The sequence below is a fragment of the Triticum aestivum genome, chromosome 3A (genome assembly GCF_018294505.1).
Source record: "Triticum aestivum cultivar Chinese Spring chromosome 3A, IWGSC CS RefSeq v2.1, whole genome shotgun sequence".
Classification (NCBI taxonomy): domain Eukaryota; kingdom Viridiplantae; phylum Streptophyta; class Magnoliopsida; order Poales; family Poaceae; genus Triticum; species Triticum aestivum.
Window position 1 is genome coordinate 278,717,628 of NC_057800.1, and position 12,848 is coordinate 278,730,475.

The 12,848-nt window shown below is 49.5% G+C and overlaps 1 protein-coding gene across 1 annotated transcript in view; it reads left to right on the forward strand.

Moving 5' to 3' along the window:
• The first annotated feature begins 929 nt into the window (after window positions 1-929).
• Window positions 930-12,848, forward strand: part of LOC123061176 (CRS2-associated factor 2, chloroplastic) — a 32,098-nt gene continuing 20,179 nt past the window's right edge. Inside the window, exons 1-3 of the mRNA XM_044484124.1 lie at window positions 930-1,768; window positions 4,026-4,153; window positions 5,932-6,157. Of these exons, the coding sequence (XP_044340059.1) occupies window positions 1,006-1,768; window positions 4,026-4,153; window positions 5,932-6,157 (1,117 nt within the window). The 5' untranslated portion in view covers window positions 930-1,005. The remainder of the gene's footprint in view (window positions 1,769-4,025; window positions 4,154-5,931; window positions 6,158-12,848) is intronic.

A 12,848-nucleotide genomic window follows, 5' to 3' on the forward strand; every position in this document is an offset into this window, starting at 1 on the left:
CGCCAGGAGCGTCGGGCCCGGCCCAGGTCGGACCGCCCCACGATGCCCCACGCCGGAGCGCGGCGGCGGCGAGTGGTCCTGGACCCAAGGGCGTCCCTTTTGTGCGGCGTCAGCATAAGAGGGAGCGGGGGGAGCCGGTGAGCCGGTGGGGAGGACAGATAGACGCACCGAGGCGAGGCCACCATCCTCGAACGAGGCGCCGCTCTACGAGCCGGCGGCTCTCGCCGGACCATGGGGTGACCAGCGACGGCATCGTCATCCTCCGCAATATCGGCCCAGCACAGCGGCGACACCGGCAAGGACGGCGACAAGCAGGGGGAGCGGGGGCGCGAGACCCCGACCAACAACTCTGGGGTAGCGGGGGACATCGCCGCAACGCCGGCGGCCGGGGCGGAGCCGGCCAGAGGCGCAAGCGGCAGGACCATTATAGCTGGCCAAATGGGCCTTTTTTTGGACCGCCTCGTGAGCACGCCGGCATAGCCCGCCTTGGGCCAGGCACGACACAGGCTAAATGGGCCGGACCCGGCACGCGGCACGCCCTGCGTCGTGCTTAGGCCTGAAGGCTGGGCATGCGGGCCGGCACGACACGACCCAATTACGTTTTTTAATTTTTTTATACATCTATATATGGCCCAACATGTAAAAATAGGCTAAAAAACGCTCAGTGCGTCAAATAACAGGTTAAAAATATGCGACCCAACGTGCTAAACAAGCCAACGTGCCAGCCGGTTTACTAACTGGGCCGTGCCTGGATCTGGGGCGCAGCACGCGGGCCGGCACGGCACGGCCCGTATAGTAATCGTGCTCTAGCGGGCCGTGCCGGGCCAGGCACGATTACGATGGGCCGGGCCGGCCCGTTTGGCCAGGTATGAGGGCCATGGCCGCGGGCGGCGCGTCGCCATCTGGGTCGCGGGAGCAACCCATCCTCCTCTCAGTTCGGCTGGATCTCGTTATCTCTTTCTCTTCTCGCCTCTGTTGTCCCTCCTACCGAAACCACTTCCCGCCATGCCGCCGCCGCCGCCGCAGCGTCCAGTCCCCTCCCCCGCTGGGCGGGCTAACCTATTTTCCTGTCCTCCCCCTCCCCCTCCTAACCGCCACAATCCCAAGAACCGCGCCGTCCCTCTACTTCCCCTCCCACCTCGCCGCCGCCACCCCGAGAACCATCACGAGCAATCTTTCCAAGAACAAGCGGCAACGCCGGCTCCAAGAACCACCCACACCAACCCCGCCTTCCGCGCACCCCACCTGCGTACCTCCTACCGAAAACCCGTGCCCCCAGCCGCAGCCACAGGCAAGGGCGAGACCCTCCTCAGAACCGACCCCACTGACGCCGCCGCCGGGCGCTCTGTCGTCGTAGGCCCTTCCGGTGTCACATTCCGTCTCCCCGGTGCTCCGTTCGACTTTCAGTTCAGCTACTCCGAGGCGCCCCGCGCCGCGCCGCTGGCCATCCGGGAACCCCCATTCCTGCCTTTCGCCCCGCCGACCATGCCGCGGCCGTGGACCGGAAAGGCACCTCTGCTGACCAAGGAAGAGAAGGCCCGGCGAAGAGGCGTGCGGCTGCACACGCCGCTTGGCCAGGAGCCGCCACGAACGGTGAGTCCGCACGGGATCATGATGGAGGTGAGGGGGAGGAGGCAGCTGGACTTCGCCAGGGTGAGCCCCGGCGACGGAAGGAGCCGGGAGGAGGTTCTAGGGGAGCCACTCACCTCAGCCGAGGTGCGTGAGCTCGTCAAGCCTCATATGTCGCATAACCGGCAACTCAACATTGGTAAGCACAGTAACTATTATAGTTCTCAAGAACAACAAGACAAGAAGATATTTGCCGTTGCCATTTGTTCTGACTTCAGATTGAAGTGAGATATGTGGTGTCGAAAGGAGAAATATATGTGCATGATAGGTTCTCATCTCATGCATCTATACTTGCAAATGCATGTTTTGTCCGATGTATAACCATGAATCCAAGAAGTATGATATTGCTACCAGGTATTAAATTGGTGAACTTAGCTCAATTTTAATAACATTAAAAACAATAATACAGTAGTTTTTTTCCCACAACTATACATCATTGGATTGAAGAAAATAACACTACATCGTATTGAGTGGTAGGATCAGCAATCATAGCGTCAGGACTAAACAACAAGAAATAGGTTTGTGCAATTTCTTACAATTTGAAAGCAGGGGTTGTAAATCTACTATCGTGTAGTTAAGGGATTAAATGTGCAATGAAGGCATAATTTTCATATATGCAACATAACTGGTTGAGTCGTTAGATTAGATTGGATACCCCAAATTATTTGTGTCGAACCCTAACTCACTTGTGAACTGATATAGATATAGCAATACTCCTTGTTGGTTTTAATTTTATGAAATTAGAAGGATCTGATACAATGGCCCCAAATACTGCAAAAAAAAGGCACCTTTGCATTTCTATCAATGGCCACATTCAAAAGAAACTCGAATGTCGACCCGGCGAGATGCTACCAGGGCGCCCCAGCGCTCGAAGATTGGCTGGCCATCCCACCCCAGGGACGGAGGGGCCGACTGTTTGACCTTGGTGCTCGGGACGGGTGGTGCCCGGGGAGTGCGCTTGGGAGGCATGAAATTGCCCCTGCCCCCTGGCTCCAGCACGCCAAGTGGCCAACACTTTTTGGGCTGGCATGACGTCGGGTCGGCCCATTTTAACGGGTCCAGGGGACCCTCCTGGGACGCTGACAGTTCCCTGACTACTCCTGTGGCATGTGTGGTGCTCACAGAATTGAATCTTGAGACCACCTGTTTTTGCAATGTCCATTTGCTACAGCCTGCTGGACTTACCTCTGCCCCTCTTGGACAATCCAGCAGATTACCTCTGCTCATCATTTTAGCCTCCTGGGCAATCTGGACTACAAGGGATGATATAATCTTGAAAGGAATCCTCCCAAGCCTGTACAGATGCAGGAGCAGACTTAAAAAGGACATTCACTTCGCCATTCACAGAGCAAAGCGAAATACTTACTCAGACCTACAGGCATGGGTGGATGCATTCATTTAACATCTCTTTTTTAAATCTCTTTTCTGTACAATTAGGGGGATTCCTTCCTTTTATTGGGAGCCTTGGCGCAGTGGTAAAGCTGCTGCCTTGTGACCATGAGGTCACGGGTTCAAGTCCTGGAAACAGCCTCTTACAGAAATGTAGGGAAAGGCTGCGTACAATAGACCCAAAGTGGTCGGACCCTTCCCCAGACCCTGCGCAAGCGGGAGCTACATGCACTGGGGCTGCCCTTTTAGGGGGATTCCTTTTATTAGCCAGCAGGGGGCCTTTTTTTAGCTATTTTCTTGCTTTTCCTTCTTTTTTATCCCTTTTGTACAGCAATTAGAACAGAACATTATAAATGTACACAGTAGGAAGGCCTACTGTTTGCTCTCAAAACTCTGAAAATTGGCAATTAAGGAATTGCCTCTCATTTCACTGACATTTGGATCCTTGGACGCACGTGAAATAACATTTTCTAATATGCCACTCTTTACAGTGGTATATATATATATATATATATATATATATATATATATATATATATATATATATATATATATATATATATAAGAATCCTCAATGTTTTTCTTGTTATTGTTGCTTGCACTTTTTTGAGCTAAAGTTTGCGTCCTGATGCATTGGTAGAAAAGAAGGTTAGTACAAGCCCAAGAAGGGCAACACCGGAGAATACAATGCCACACCCCTAAGGGCTAGGATCAAGAGGCAGCTGATCGGAAGAATCACGATGTTACTCAGATTAGAATTTTGGCAACAAATTGGATAAGATGCCTAAGAATACTCCACATGGAAGGCAAACCTTGAGATGGAGCTACATAGTCAAAATTTGCTTTCTAAAGTATTTGATAAGTTCCGTTTGAATTAAGGTAGGGGCAACATTAGGACATTTGGATCATAACTCAACTTGAAATTTTCCTTGATAAGCTTGTGCAGAATTAAGCTTTCTTATTGGAGTCTGGAGCTAATAATGCATTTTCTGATTAATTGACTGTAGGAAGGGATGGGTTGACCCACAACATGTTGGAGATGATACATTGCCATTGGAGGCGCCAGGAGGTCTGCAAAGTGAGATGTCGAGGAGTACCGACTGTTGATATGGACAACCTTTGTTATCACCTTGAGGTATACTTTTTGTACAACTTTCCCATTCAGTTGTGATTATGTGCTTGTGTTGATGTCATTCTCTAAGGATCTATATAAATTGAACTATAATTTGTTGCGACATCTAAGAGAATCCAGCTGCCATTAGATGAACCTAGTTCAGTCCAGGAGTATCCAGAGTTAGTTCAGTCCAGGAGTATCCAGAGTTAGTTCAGTCCGGGATATCCAAACGGGCGCTTCTTTTCGAGATAGGCCGTTGAGAGTCGAGAGAGAGCCGCAGCTTCCGGCCCGATCTCCTATCTTCTCCGACGGCTACGGCGGCCGGAGCAGATAAGGGAGAGGTGCTCGGTGTAGTTATGTGAATAAAGTATCTAGTTTTAGGTTGTGTTGTGCCCATGTGGTGTCTGGCGTTATGCCGATGTGGAGGATGCCGCCGCTGCGGGGAGCAGCGGCTGGTGGCTATCGGTGGTGGTGATCCTGGCGGTGCTGGCTAGAGATCAACTGCTGCTATGGAACGCGACGCTGGCCTCTGCACCAATAAGCTCGACTGGTTCCATGCTATGGAGGTACTCTGCTCTGTCTCCAGTTTCCAAGGTCATCTTGGTGGTGGAATCGAAGCAGAGAGGAGATGGTGATCCTAATCGGGTTTGTGCTTATCTCTGGTGGCTGATTGGGACTGGCTACGGCGCCAGCCAAGGTGCTCGGCTGCCGGCTGGCCCCATCTCGCCGCCGCACGTGGTGGCCGAAGGGCGGCCCTCTTGTTTCTTCCTCCCTGCCAAGGAGCCTATAGGGAGGCAGCTCATCTTCTCCATGGAGTCTATGTCGTGGTGCCATGGAAGCTCCGCCGTCCCAAGTGGTATTGTCCCCGGCGACGACGTGGCTGCACCCGTGAAGATGTCAGGGACCCAATTGCGTTGCTCATCTGGTTGTTGGGGTCCTCTTTTTAAAATGCAGGGACCAGTTTGCTATTTAGGATTAGTTCTGGGTCCTTTTGCATTCTGCTGTGTACCACTGTTTTAATATCAAATGCAGTTTCGGGGTCCTTCTGGACCCCTCTCTAGTTCAAAAAAAAAGTTAGTTCAGTCCAGGAGTATCCAGAGTGAGTAGGAGTCCTAGTAGAAGTTTGAGTCTAAAGTTGGTTGTGTTCAAGTCAGGTTGGGATAGCTCTATAAAGGAGCAGTTTTGTAATAGTCCCAGCTGTACTGTTCAGTGAACAGTAACCAACCTAAAAAGTCTATATAAGGATGTACCCCCCTTGTAAGCAAGGCATGCAATAAAATATGCAGTTCCTACCTATGCTTCTGTTCTACCCCTGCAATTCTCCAATCTTTCCTCATTACCCTTCTCCTGTACCACGACCCCTATACAGCAATGACCCTCGTGCACAGCTAGTATCCCACCAAGTAACTTCCGTAGCCAACGTCGGCCGCAACAAATTTATTCTGCACACAGGTTACAAAGGTAGGGCTGGCGCAGTGGTAGAGTCTCTCCACTTGTGGCCTGGAGGTCCTGTGTTTGAACCAGCCTCTTTGCAGAATTATTATTCAAGGGTAAGGCTGTCTAGAAATTCTCTTCCCTAGACCCCACCTTGTGTGGGAGCTTTCAGCACTGGGTACGCCCTTTAAGTTACGAGTTCGCGCTCCAAGGTCCAGGGAAACTTGTTTACTTGTTTGGTTTTAGACATTCGTGTTTCTTAGCAGCTAGTAGCAGTGTAATAAGAGCTCAATTGTCATATATGCATTCTAACTTATTATGCTGCTCGCTCAGATAGGTTAACTATATAATATCTGTATTTCCAGGAGAAATCAGGTGGAAAGGTCATTAAACGAGTAGGTGGAGTTGTTTTCTTGTACCGTGGACGAAATTACAACCCACACACCCGTCCTCGTTATCCATTAATGCTTTGGAAGCCAGCCACTCCTGTTTATCCAAAACTCATCCAGCAAGCTCCTGAAGGACTTACAGTGGAAGAAGCAGCTGAAATGAGAAGGAGAGGACAGATTCTACTGCCAATTTTAAAGTTAGGTATGATTTGTTGTGTTGGGTTGAAGATTCGAATTTTACACCATCGTTCAGGGTTTCTTCGACAGTTGAACTGAGGTCAATCCTGGAACCTGCCTGGTTGTGAAACCAACCAAAACTGGCCAGCTCTTCTTTAGTTTGCTCTTCTTTCTTCTTCTGTGTTTTCAACTTTACATGTTTCCAGCATATTAAATAAACATTAGTCCACACATTTCTCTTCAAATAGTACAAAATATGGATCAGTCCGGTCATACACAGAAAGGGGTACATGACTGGTTCTGGGTAAGTGTCAGTTTACTGCTGGAACCTTACCAACCATTTAATACATTACCTTTTAAGTTAAATCCCGTTGACCAGGGCTAATTGTTAAGGGAGTTCTGTTAGTCCATGATTCTGCCAGCCCACTTTAGAGAGGCCTCTTGCAAAAGTGTGTTGAACCAGTATGGGCCCTAGCCCATCTTGATATGTCTTTTGGGCCCAAGCCCATGAGTGGATCTGACCTAGAAGAGGTGCCCCTCCTCCTCTGCCCTGTGCAAGCCGCCACACACACACACACCAGAGACTCACGCTGTCTGGAGGTGGAGGTACTCTCTCTCCCGAGTCAACATGGTATCAGAGGCCAGCGACGGCGGGGCCTGAGGAGATGGCGGCGACGTCCGGCGAGGTGGCGGCGGATCTGGGCGACGTCCGGCGAGGTGGCGGCGGATCTGGGCGACATCCGGCGTGCTGGAGAGGACCGGCGGGGCTGCAGGCGGAGGCTGCCTGTGAGGAGTGCGTGGGCTGCTGCCGGCGGCTGCTGCAGGCGCGCCCGTGCAAGGCACGGCAGGGCTGCTGCTGACGGAGGAGGGCCGGCTGCTGGGCGTGCTGCTGCTGTTAAATTTGCTGGGGTTTCCTGCTGCAGCTGCTGTTTGCTGTTGGTCTAGGCTGAACGGCTGCTGCTGCTGCTAGTGCTTGTTGGTCTGTGAGCTGAGGGGGAGAAAGTAAGAACTGTTGGTGTCGTGCAGCTGCTTGTCAGGGGAGATACGAGCTGTGGTGTTGTTCTGTTGCGTTTGCTCTGGTGCTTTGCTTGTGACTGCTGTTTGGGGAGTCTCTGCTGCTGCTGCTACTCCCCACCAAAGATGGCTGAACCAAATGCTCTTGCTGATGCTTTTGAGAAGCTCGCTAAGATCCTCGCAGAGTCCAACTCCAACTCTGGGGTCATCGTTCCTCGACAGGAAGTGGCTCAAAAGCTCGAAATGTCTCCTCTGGGCATGAAGCTAGAGGGGGCCACAAATTATTTGAGCTGGTCCAGGAGGGCTTTGTGGGCTGTTGAGCAGAAGGAGCTTGATGGATATTTGTTGGGCACCATTGCAGAACCAGGAGACAAGAGTAGTGCAGAGGGAAAAAGGTGGAAGGTTATAAACTCTGTACTCATGGTGTGGTTGTTGAACTCTGTCGTGCACTCCATTGGACGCTCTGTGGAGGGGCTATCCACACCTACTGAGATATGGAAGATTCTATCCATCCAGTACTCTGGCAAGGGCAATGTCATGCTCATTGCTCAAATTGAGAACAAAATTAGGTTGTTGCGCCAAGAGGATGGCATGTCAGTGATGGCATACGTGGCACAACTGCAGGCTCTGTGGGCAGACCAGGATAACTGTGATCCTATGGAACTCTATGATGCAGCTTCAATCGAGTCAGGGCACAAGTGGATGGCACGCATGCGTGTGCTGAAACTTTTGGCTGGCCTCAAAGGTTGCTTTGATGGTAGGAAGGCTTCCCTGCTGCACCAACCTAGTCTACCTACCATTGCTGAGGCTATTGCAGCAATGACTCAAGAGGAGGTGCGCCTATCTCTTGAGCATGCAGACGTGAAGGTTGTGCCGACTTCGACATTTGCAGTCACTGAGCGCATGGAGAGGGGAGATCCCACCAAATGTCATGTTTGTGGGGAGGTAGGTCACTGGAAGAGAGAATGTCCAACTCGTGGCAGAGGCAGGGGATATAACAGAGGGGGAACAGGCAGAGGCAGAAGTGCTAGAGGCAGAGGTGGATACTCAGAGACCTCATGGGGTCAGGCTTCTAGGGGCAGAGGCGGCTACTCAGGACACTCAGGGGGTCAGAGGGCTCACATGGCCGTTGCAGGAGACACTGGAACGTCCAAAGGCAAAGATGTAGATGATGTTGTCTATGGAGACTTTGCTCACTGGGCCTCCACTGATGAAGGTAATTCGGAAAGAGCTTCTCTTGCTACTAATGAGAGTGCTCCAGAGTGGGTTCTTGACCCTGGAGCATCTAGGCATGTTGCTAGTAACTCCTGCGTGTTCAAGTCTTACAATAAGCATCCCCCCTCTCACACGAGCACTATACAAACGGCCGATGGCACAAAACAGCCAGTCATAGGGGTTGGTAAGTGTACCCCGACCATTTCCCTATCGTCAGTTGTACATGTGCCAGCCATCCCTGTCAATTTGGTCTCTTTCAGTGCACTCATTGATGAAATAGACTGTCGTGTGATCCTTGACAAATTTGGTGTCATGGAGAAGCAAGAAACATACTGTTGTGTCTAGATCAACAACAGAAGCTGAGTATAGAGCATTATCTCAAGGGTTGTGTGATATGCTCTGGGTGAAGCACCTACTGTGCGAGTTGAAACTTCTGAGGAAGGGCCCCTTGAGGGTGTGGTGTGACAATCAGTCAGCTATAGCCATTGCTAATAACCCAGTTCAACATGATAGGACGAAGGATGTGGAAATTGACCGCTTCTTCATTAAAGAGAAATTTGATGCTGGGATCATCAGCCTTCTTACAATTTGCAGACTGCTTGACAAAGGGACTGGGAACAAAGGACTGTAACTTGGCGTGTGACAAGATGGGGATGATAGATATCTACCACCCATCTTGAGGGGGAGTGTTGAACCAGTATGGGCCCTAGCCCATCTTGATATGTCTTTTGGGCCTAAGCCCATGAGTGGATCTGACCTAGAAGAGGTGCCCCTCCTCCTCTGTCCTGTGCAAGCTGCCACACACACACACCAGAGACTCACGCAGAGAACAAGAAGAGGGAGCTCGAGCTGTCTGAAGGTACTCTCTCTCCCGAGTCAACAAAGTGTTATTATTGGCCTTCTAGATTTAAAAGAAGAAAACCACCCTCCCTCCCCGGCCGAGTCCCTTAGGAAAGTGGCGATAAAAGCATTGCAACATGCCATTTTGAAAAATCAACTTCTGGGAATGTTAAAGCTGCTCTTCTCGGCGAAGAGAATATAAAGTATTTCCACCTTGTTATAGATGCAAATTGTCTATTGCATAGCCCAAAGGGCACATATATATTAGACATGACTTGGGGCACAAGGAAGGAAACATAGTCTTGAGAGTGTCGTCGTAGCATGAAGCATGAAGGGTCTTCAAAACTTGTCAAGCCAAGCCACAGGAGATAACGAGAAGACACCACATCAGAAGAAGATACAATATAAGTATCAAGAGAAGATGGGTTGTCATAAGAGGATATCACATCAAGAGAATGAAGCATTGCGCACAAAATCATAGCCCAAGAAAACCGGCGGCAAGAGAATGGGTGTAGATCGACAATGCAAAAAGATGCCACGGAAATCCTGTAGAAGCAGCAACAAGTAGAGAAGGCACAGCAGCTTGTAGCAAGCAGCAACCACGAACACAACTAAGAAGAGCAGCCATATAGCAGCAGGCCATGGGAAGCCAGCAACGGGCGACTGGAGAAGGCTGGCAGGAGGCTGCAGCGGGGCCATGAGGGCTGCAGGGGAAGCAACACGCACACTGCTAGAGCTGCACGGGCGGGCCTGTACGTGGAGCAGAGCTTGGAGGCCAGTCTGGTCGAGAACATACGAAGCAACGGCGGACCGTCAACAGAAGGGGGAATCTACCTGAGAGGAGCAGATCGACGGAATCTGACCGGGAGACTGAACAAAAAATCGATCGGAGAGGAGGACGAGTTGTGGTGTCCGAAGCAAACCTAAACCTAGGCTCTGATACCATGTTATAGATGCAACTTCTCTATTGCATAGCCCATGTTATAGACCTAACAAATATTGGCTTTCTATCGCAAATGTTGGAGCCAAATCAAACATATCATCACCCCCTTCTTCCACGAGTTTGCTGATGGCTATGCTGACACGGAACGTTTTAACCGCTCTCTGGTTGTTCTTCTTCAATCTCTGAAGCCCGCTGTTCTGCTGATGCGTTCAGGCTAATCTGGCTTCAAAACTGCCACATTAAAGTGGTCACCAGAGTTCTCACGAACTGGGTGAAAGCATTCATCGCCTTACTCATCCATGCAGACCAAACAGGCTTCATTTCGGGTAGGTCCATCGCCGAAAACTTCATCTATGCAGCAGACACCGTTAGCTGGTGTCATCGGCGTAAGGCTGAAACTATGGCCATGAAGCTCGATTTCAGGAAAGCCTTTGATTCCATTTCCTGGTCTTCCTTGCTCCTTCTAAACCATTGGGGTTATCCTACTAGCTTCTGCTCCTGGATTGAAAATCTGCTTACCATCGGGAAAACTGGCATCCTCCTAAACGGCGTACCAGAGGACTGCATCAACTGCAAGAATGGTCTCCGCCAATGGGACCCTTCCCCCGCCCTACCTATTCATCATCGTGGCTGACATTCTCCAGCAGCTCATTCTCAAAGCCCACGCTAGCAACCTTGGTCACTTGCAACACCCGATCTACCCAGATCTTCCTCCTACCATTCTTTTGATACGCAGACAACACACATGTTATAGCCAGGGCCTCAACTGAGGCTGCTTCTCACCTAAAGTCAATCCTAGACGACTTCTCTCTCGCTACTGGCCTCACTATCAATGTCACCAAAACAACATCCATCCTCATCCATGTAAATGATGCCACTGCCGCCTCTATCGCTGTGATCGTCGGATGTACCACCTCATCCTTTCCCAAACCTACCTAGGGCTTTTTTTCCTGAAAAGGAGGAAGACCCCCGGCCTCTACATCAGAATGATGCATGCGGCCACTTTATTAAAAGCCAAACAAACCAAGGTCCACAGTATAGTACAGCTCACAAAAGGAGCACAAAAAGCAAAGAAAATAAACAAAGCCAAACCGGCTATGAACAGGGCAAGCGACTAAACATCTATCCTATTATTGGACCGCCATCCAAACCGGTTGTAGATAGCCCATGCTACCGTCTCCCATCGGTTGCACCCAGTAGCCAAAAGCTCCATGCAGTCCGTATGAGTGAGGAACGACCACATACTGATCCAAGCGGAAGCTCTGTAGATAACCTGCAAGAAATTCATAAGATTTTGTCTGTTAAAGATCATATCATTTGTGCAATTCCTATCCGAATATGTCCCGCAGTAATTCCAAAGTACTGCGCATATTCCTATCCGAATACGTCCCGCAGTAATTGGTTCCATTCCAGTAAGCCACGTGCCAAATAACATGTTGATGCTAACTGGAGGGTTGATGTTAAAGGCTATATGAATCGTACGCCAAAGAAGCTTATCGAGAGGGCAATCGATGAAGAGGTTTTGTATTGTTTCATCGTTATCACAAAAACAACAACGTGAACTGCCTACCCAACTACGCTTAAGCAGATTATCTTTGGTGAGTATCATTCGCTTGTGAACGAACCACATGAAGATCTTGATTCTTAACGGAACTTTAATTTTCCAAATATGAGTTGATCTTGAGATTGGGCCAGAATCAATTAGATCCAAGTACATAGATTTTACCGTGAAAACACCGTTCCTAGTTAACTTCCAATGGAACGAGTCAGGCTGATCAGAATGTTGAACATCCATCAACCTTCGCACAAGATGCAACCATGAGCTCCCCCACTCCCCCACTAGAGACCTCCTGAACTGGATGTTCAAGGGGGACGATTGTAATACTGTAGCAATGTAAACCTCCTTACGCTGTACAATATTATACAGTGGGATATTGCAAGGCCACTCCCCTAACCATGTATCTTCCTAAAATCTGGTTGTTGTACCATTTCCAAGAACAAATTTTGCTCTGCGAAAAAAGTATTCTTGGTCCACATTAGCCCCTTCCAAAACGCCGAGTCATTAGGTCTTACGGTAACCTGGGACAAAGACTTTGATTGCAGGTATTTGTTACGTAGGATCTGTGCCCACATATTGTCAGTCTCAACCGATAACCTAAAAAGCCATTTCCTTAACAAGCATTTGTTTTTGATCTCCAGGTTCTCAATCCCAAGCCCCCCTTGGTCTTTGGGTCTGCAAATAATATCCCACCTGGTCAATCTGTATTTCGTCTTTACTTCATCACATTGACAGAAAAAAGGAGATCGATAGAAATCTAACCTTTTCTGCACCCCTATAGGTACTTCAAAGAAAGATAACAGGAACATCGGCATACTAGGTAGTACTGCATCTATTAACACAAGCCGACCTCCCTAAGACATAAGCTTGCCCTTCAAGCAGCTTAGCTTTTTTTTTTTCAAACCGATCCTCAATACATTTCCATTCTTTATTTGATAGTTTGCGCTGATGAATTGGGATTCCAAGGTAACTGAAGGGCAAGGATCCCGTTTCACAACCGAACAATTGTCTATACGCATCTTGTTCCTCTTTGGCTCTTCCAAAGCAAAACAATTCGCTCTTGTTAAAATTAAGCTTTAACCCCGACAATTGTTCGAAAACACAAAGTACTAAATTCATATTTCTAGCCTTTGCGAGATCATGTTC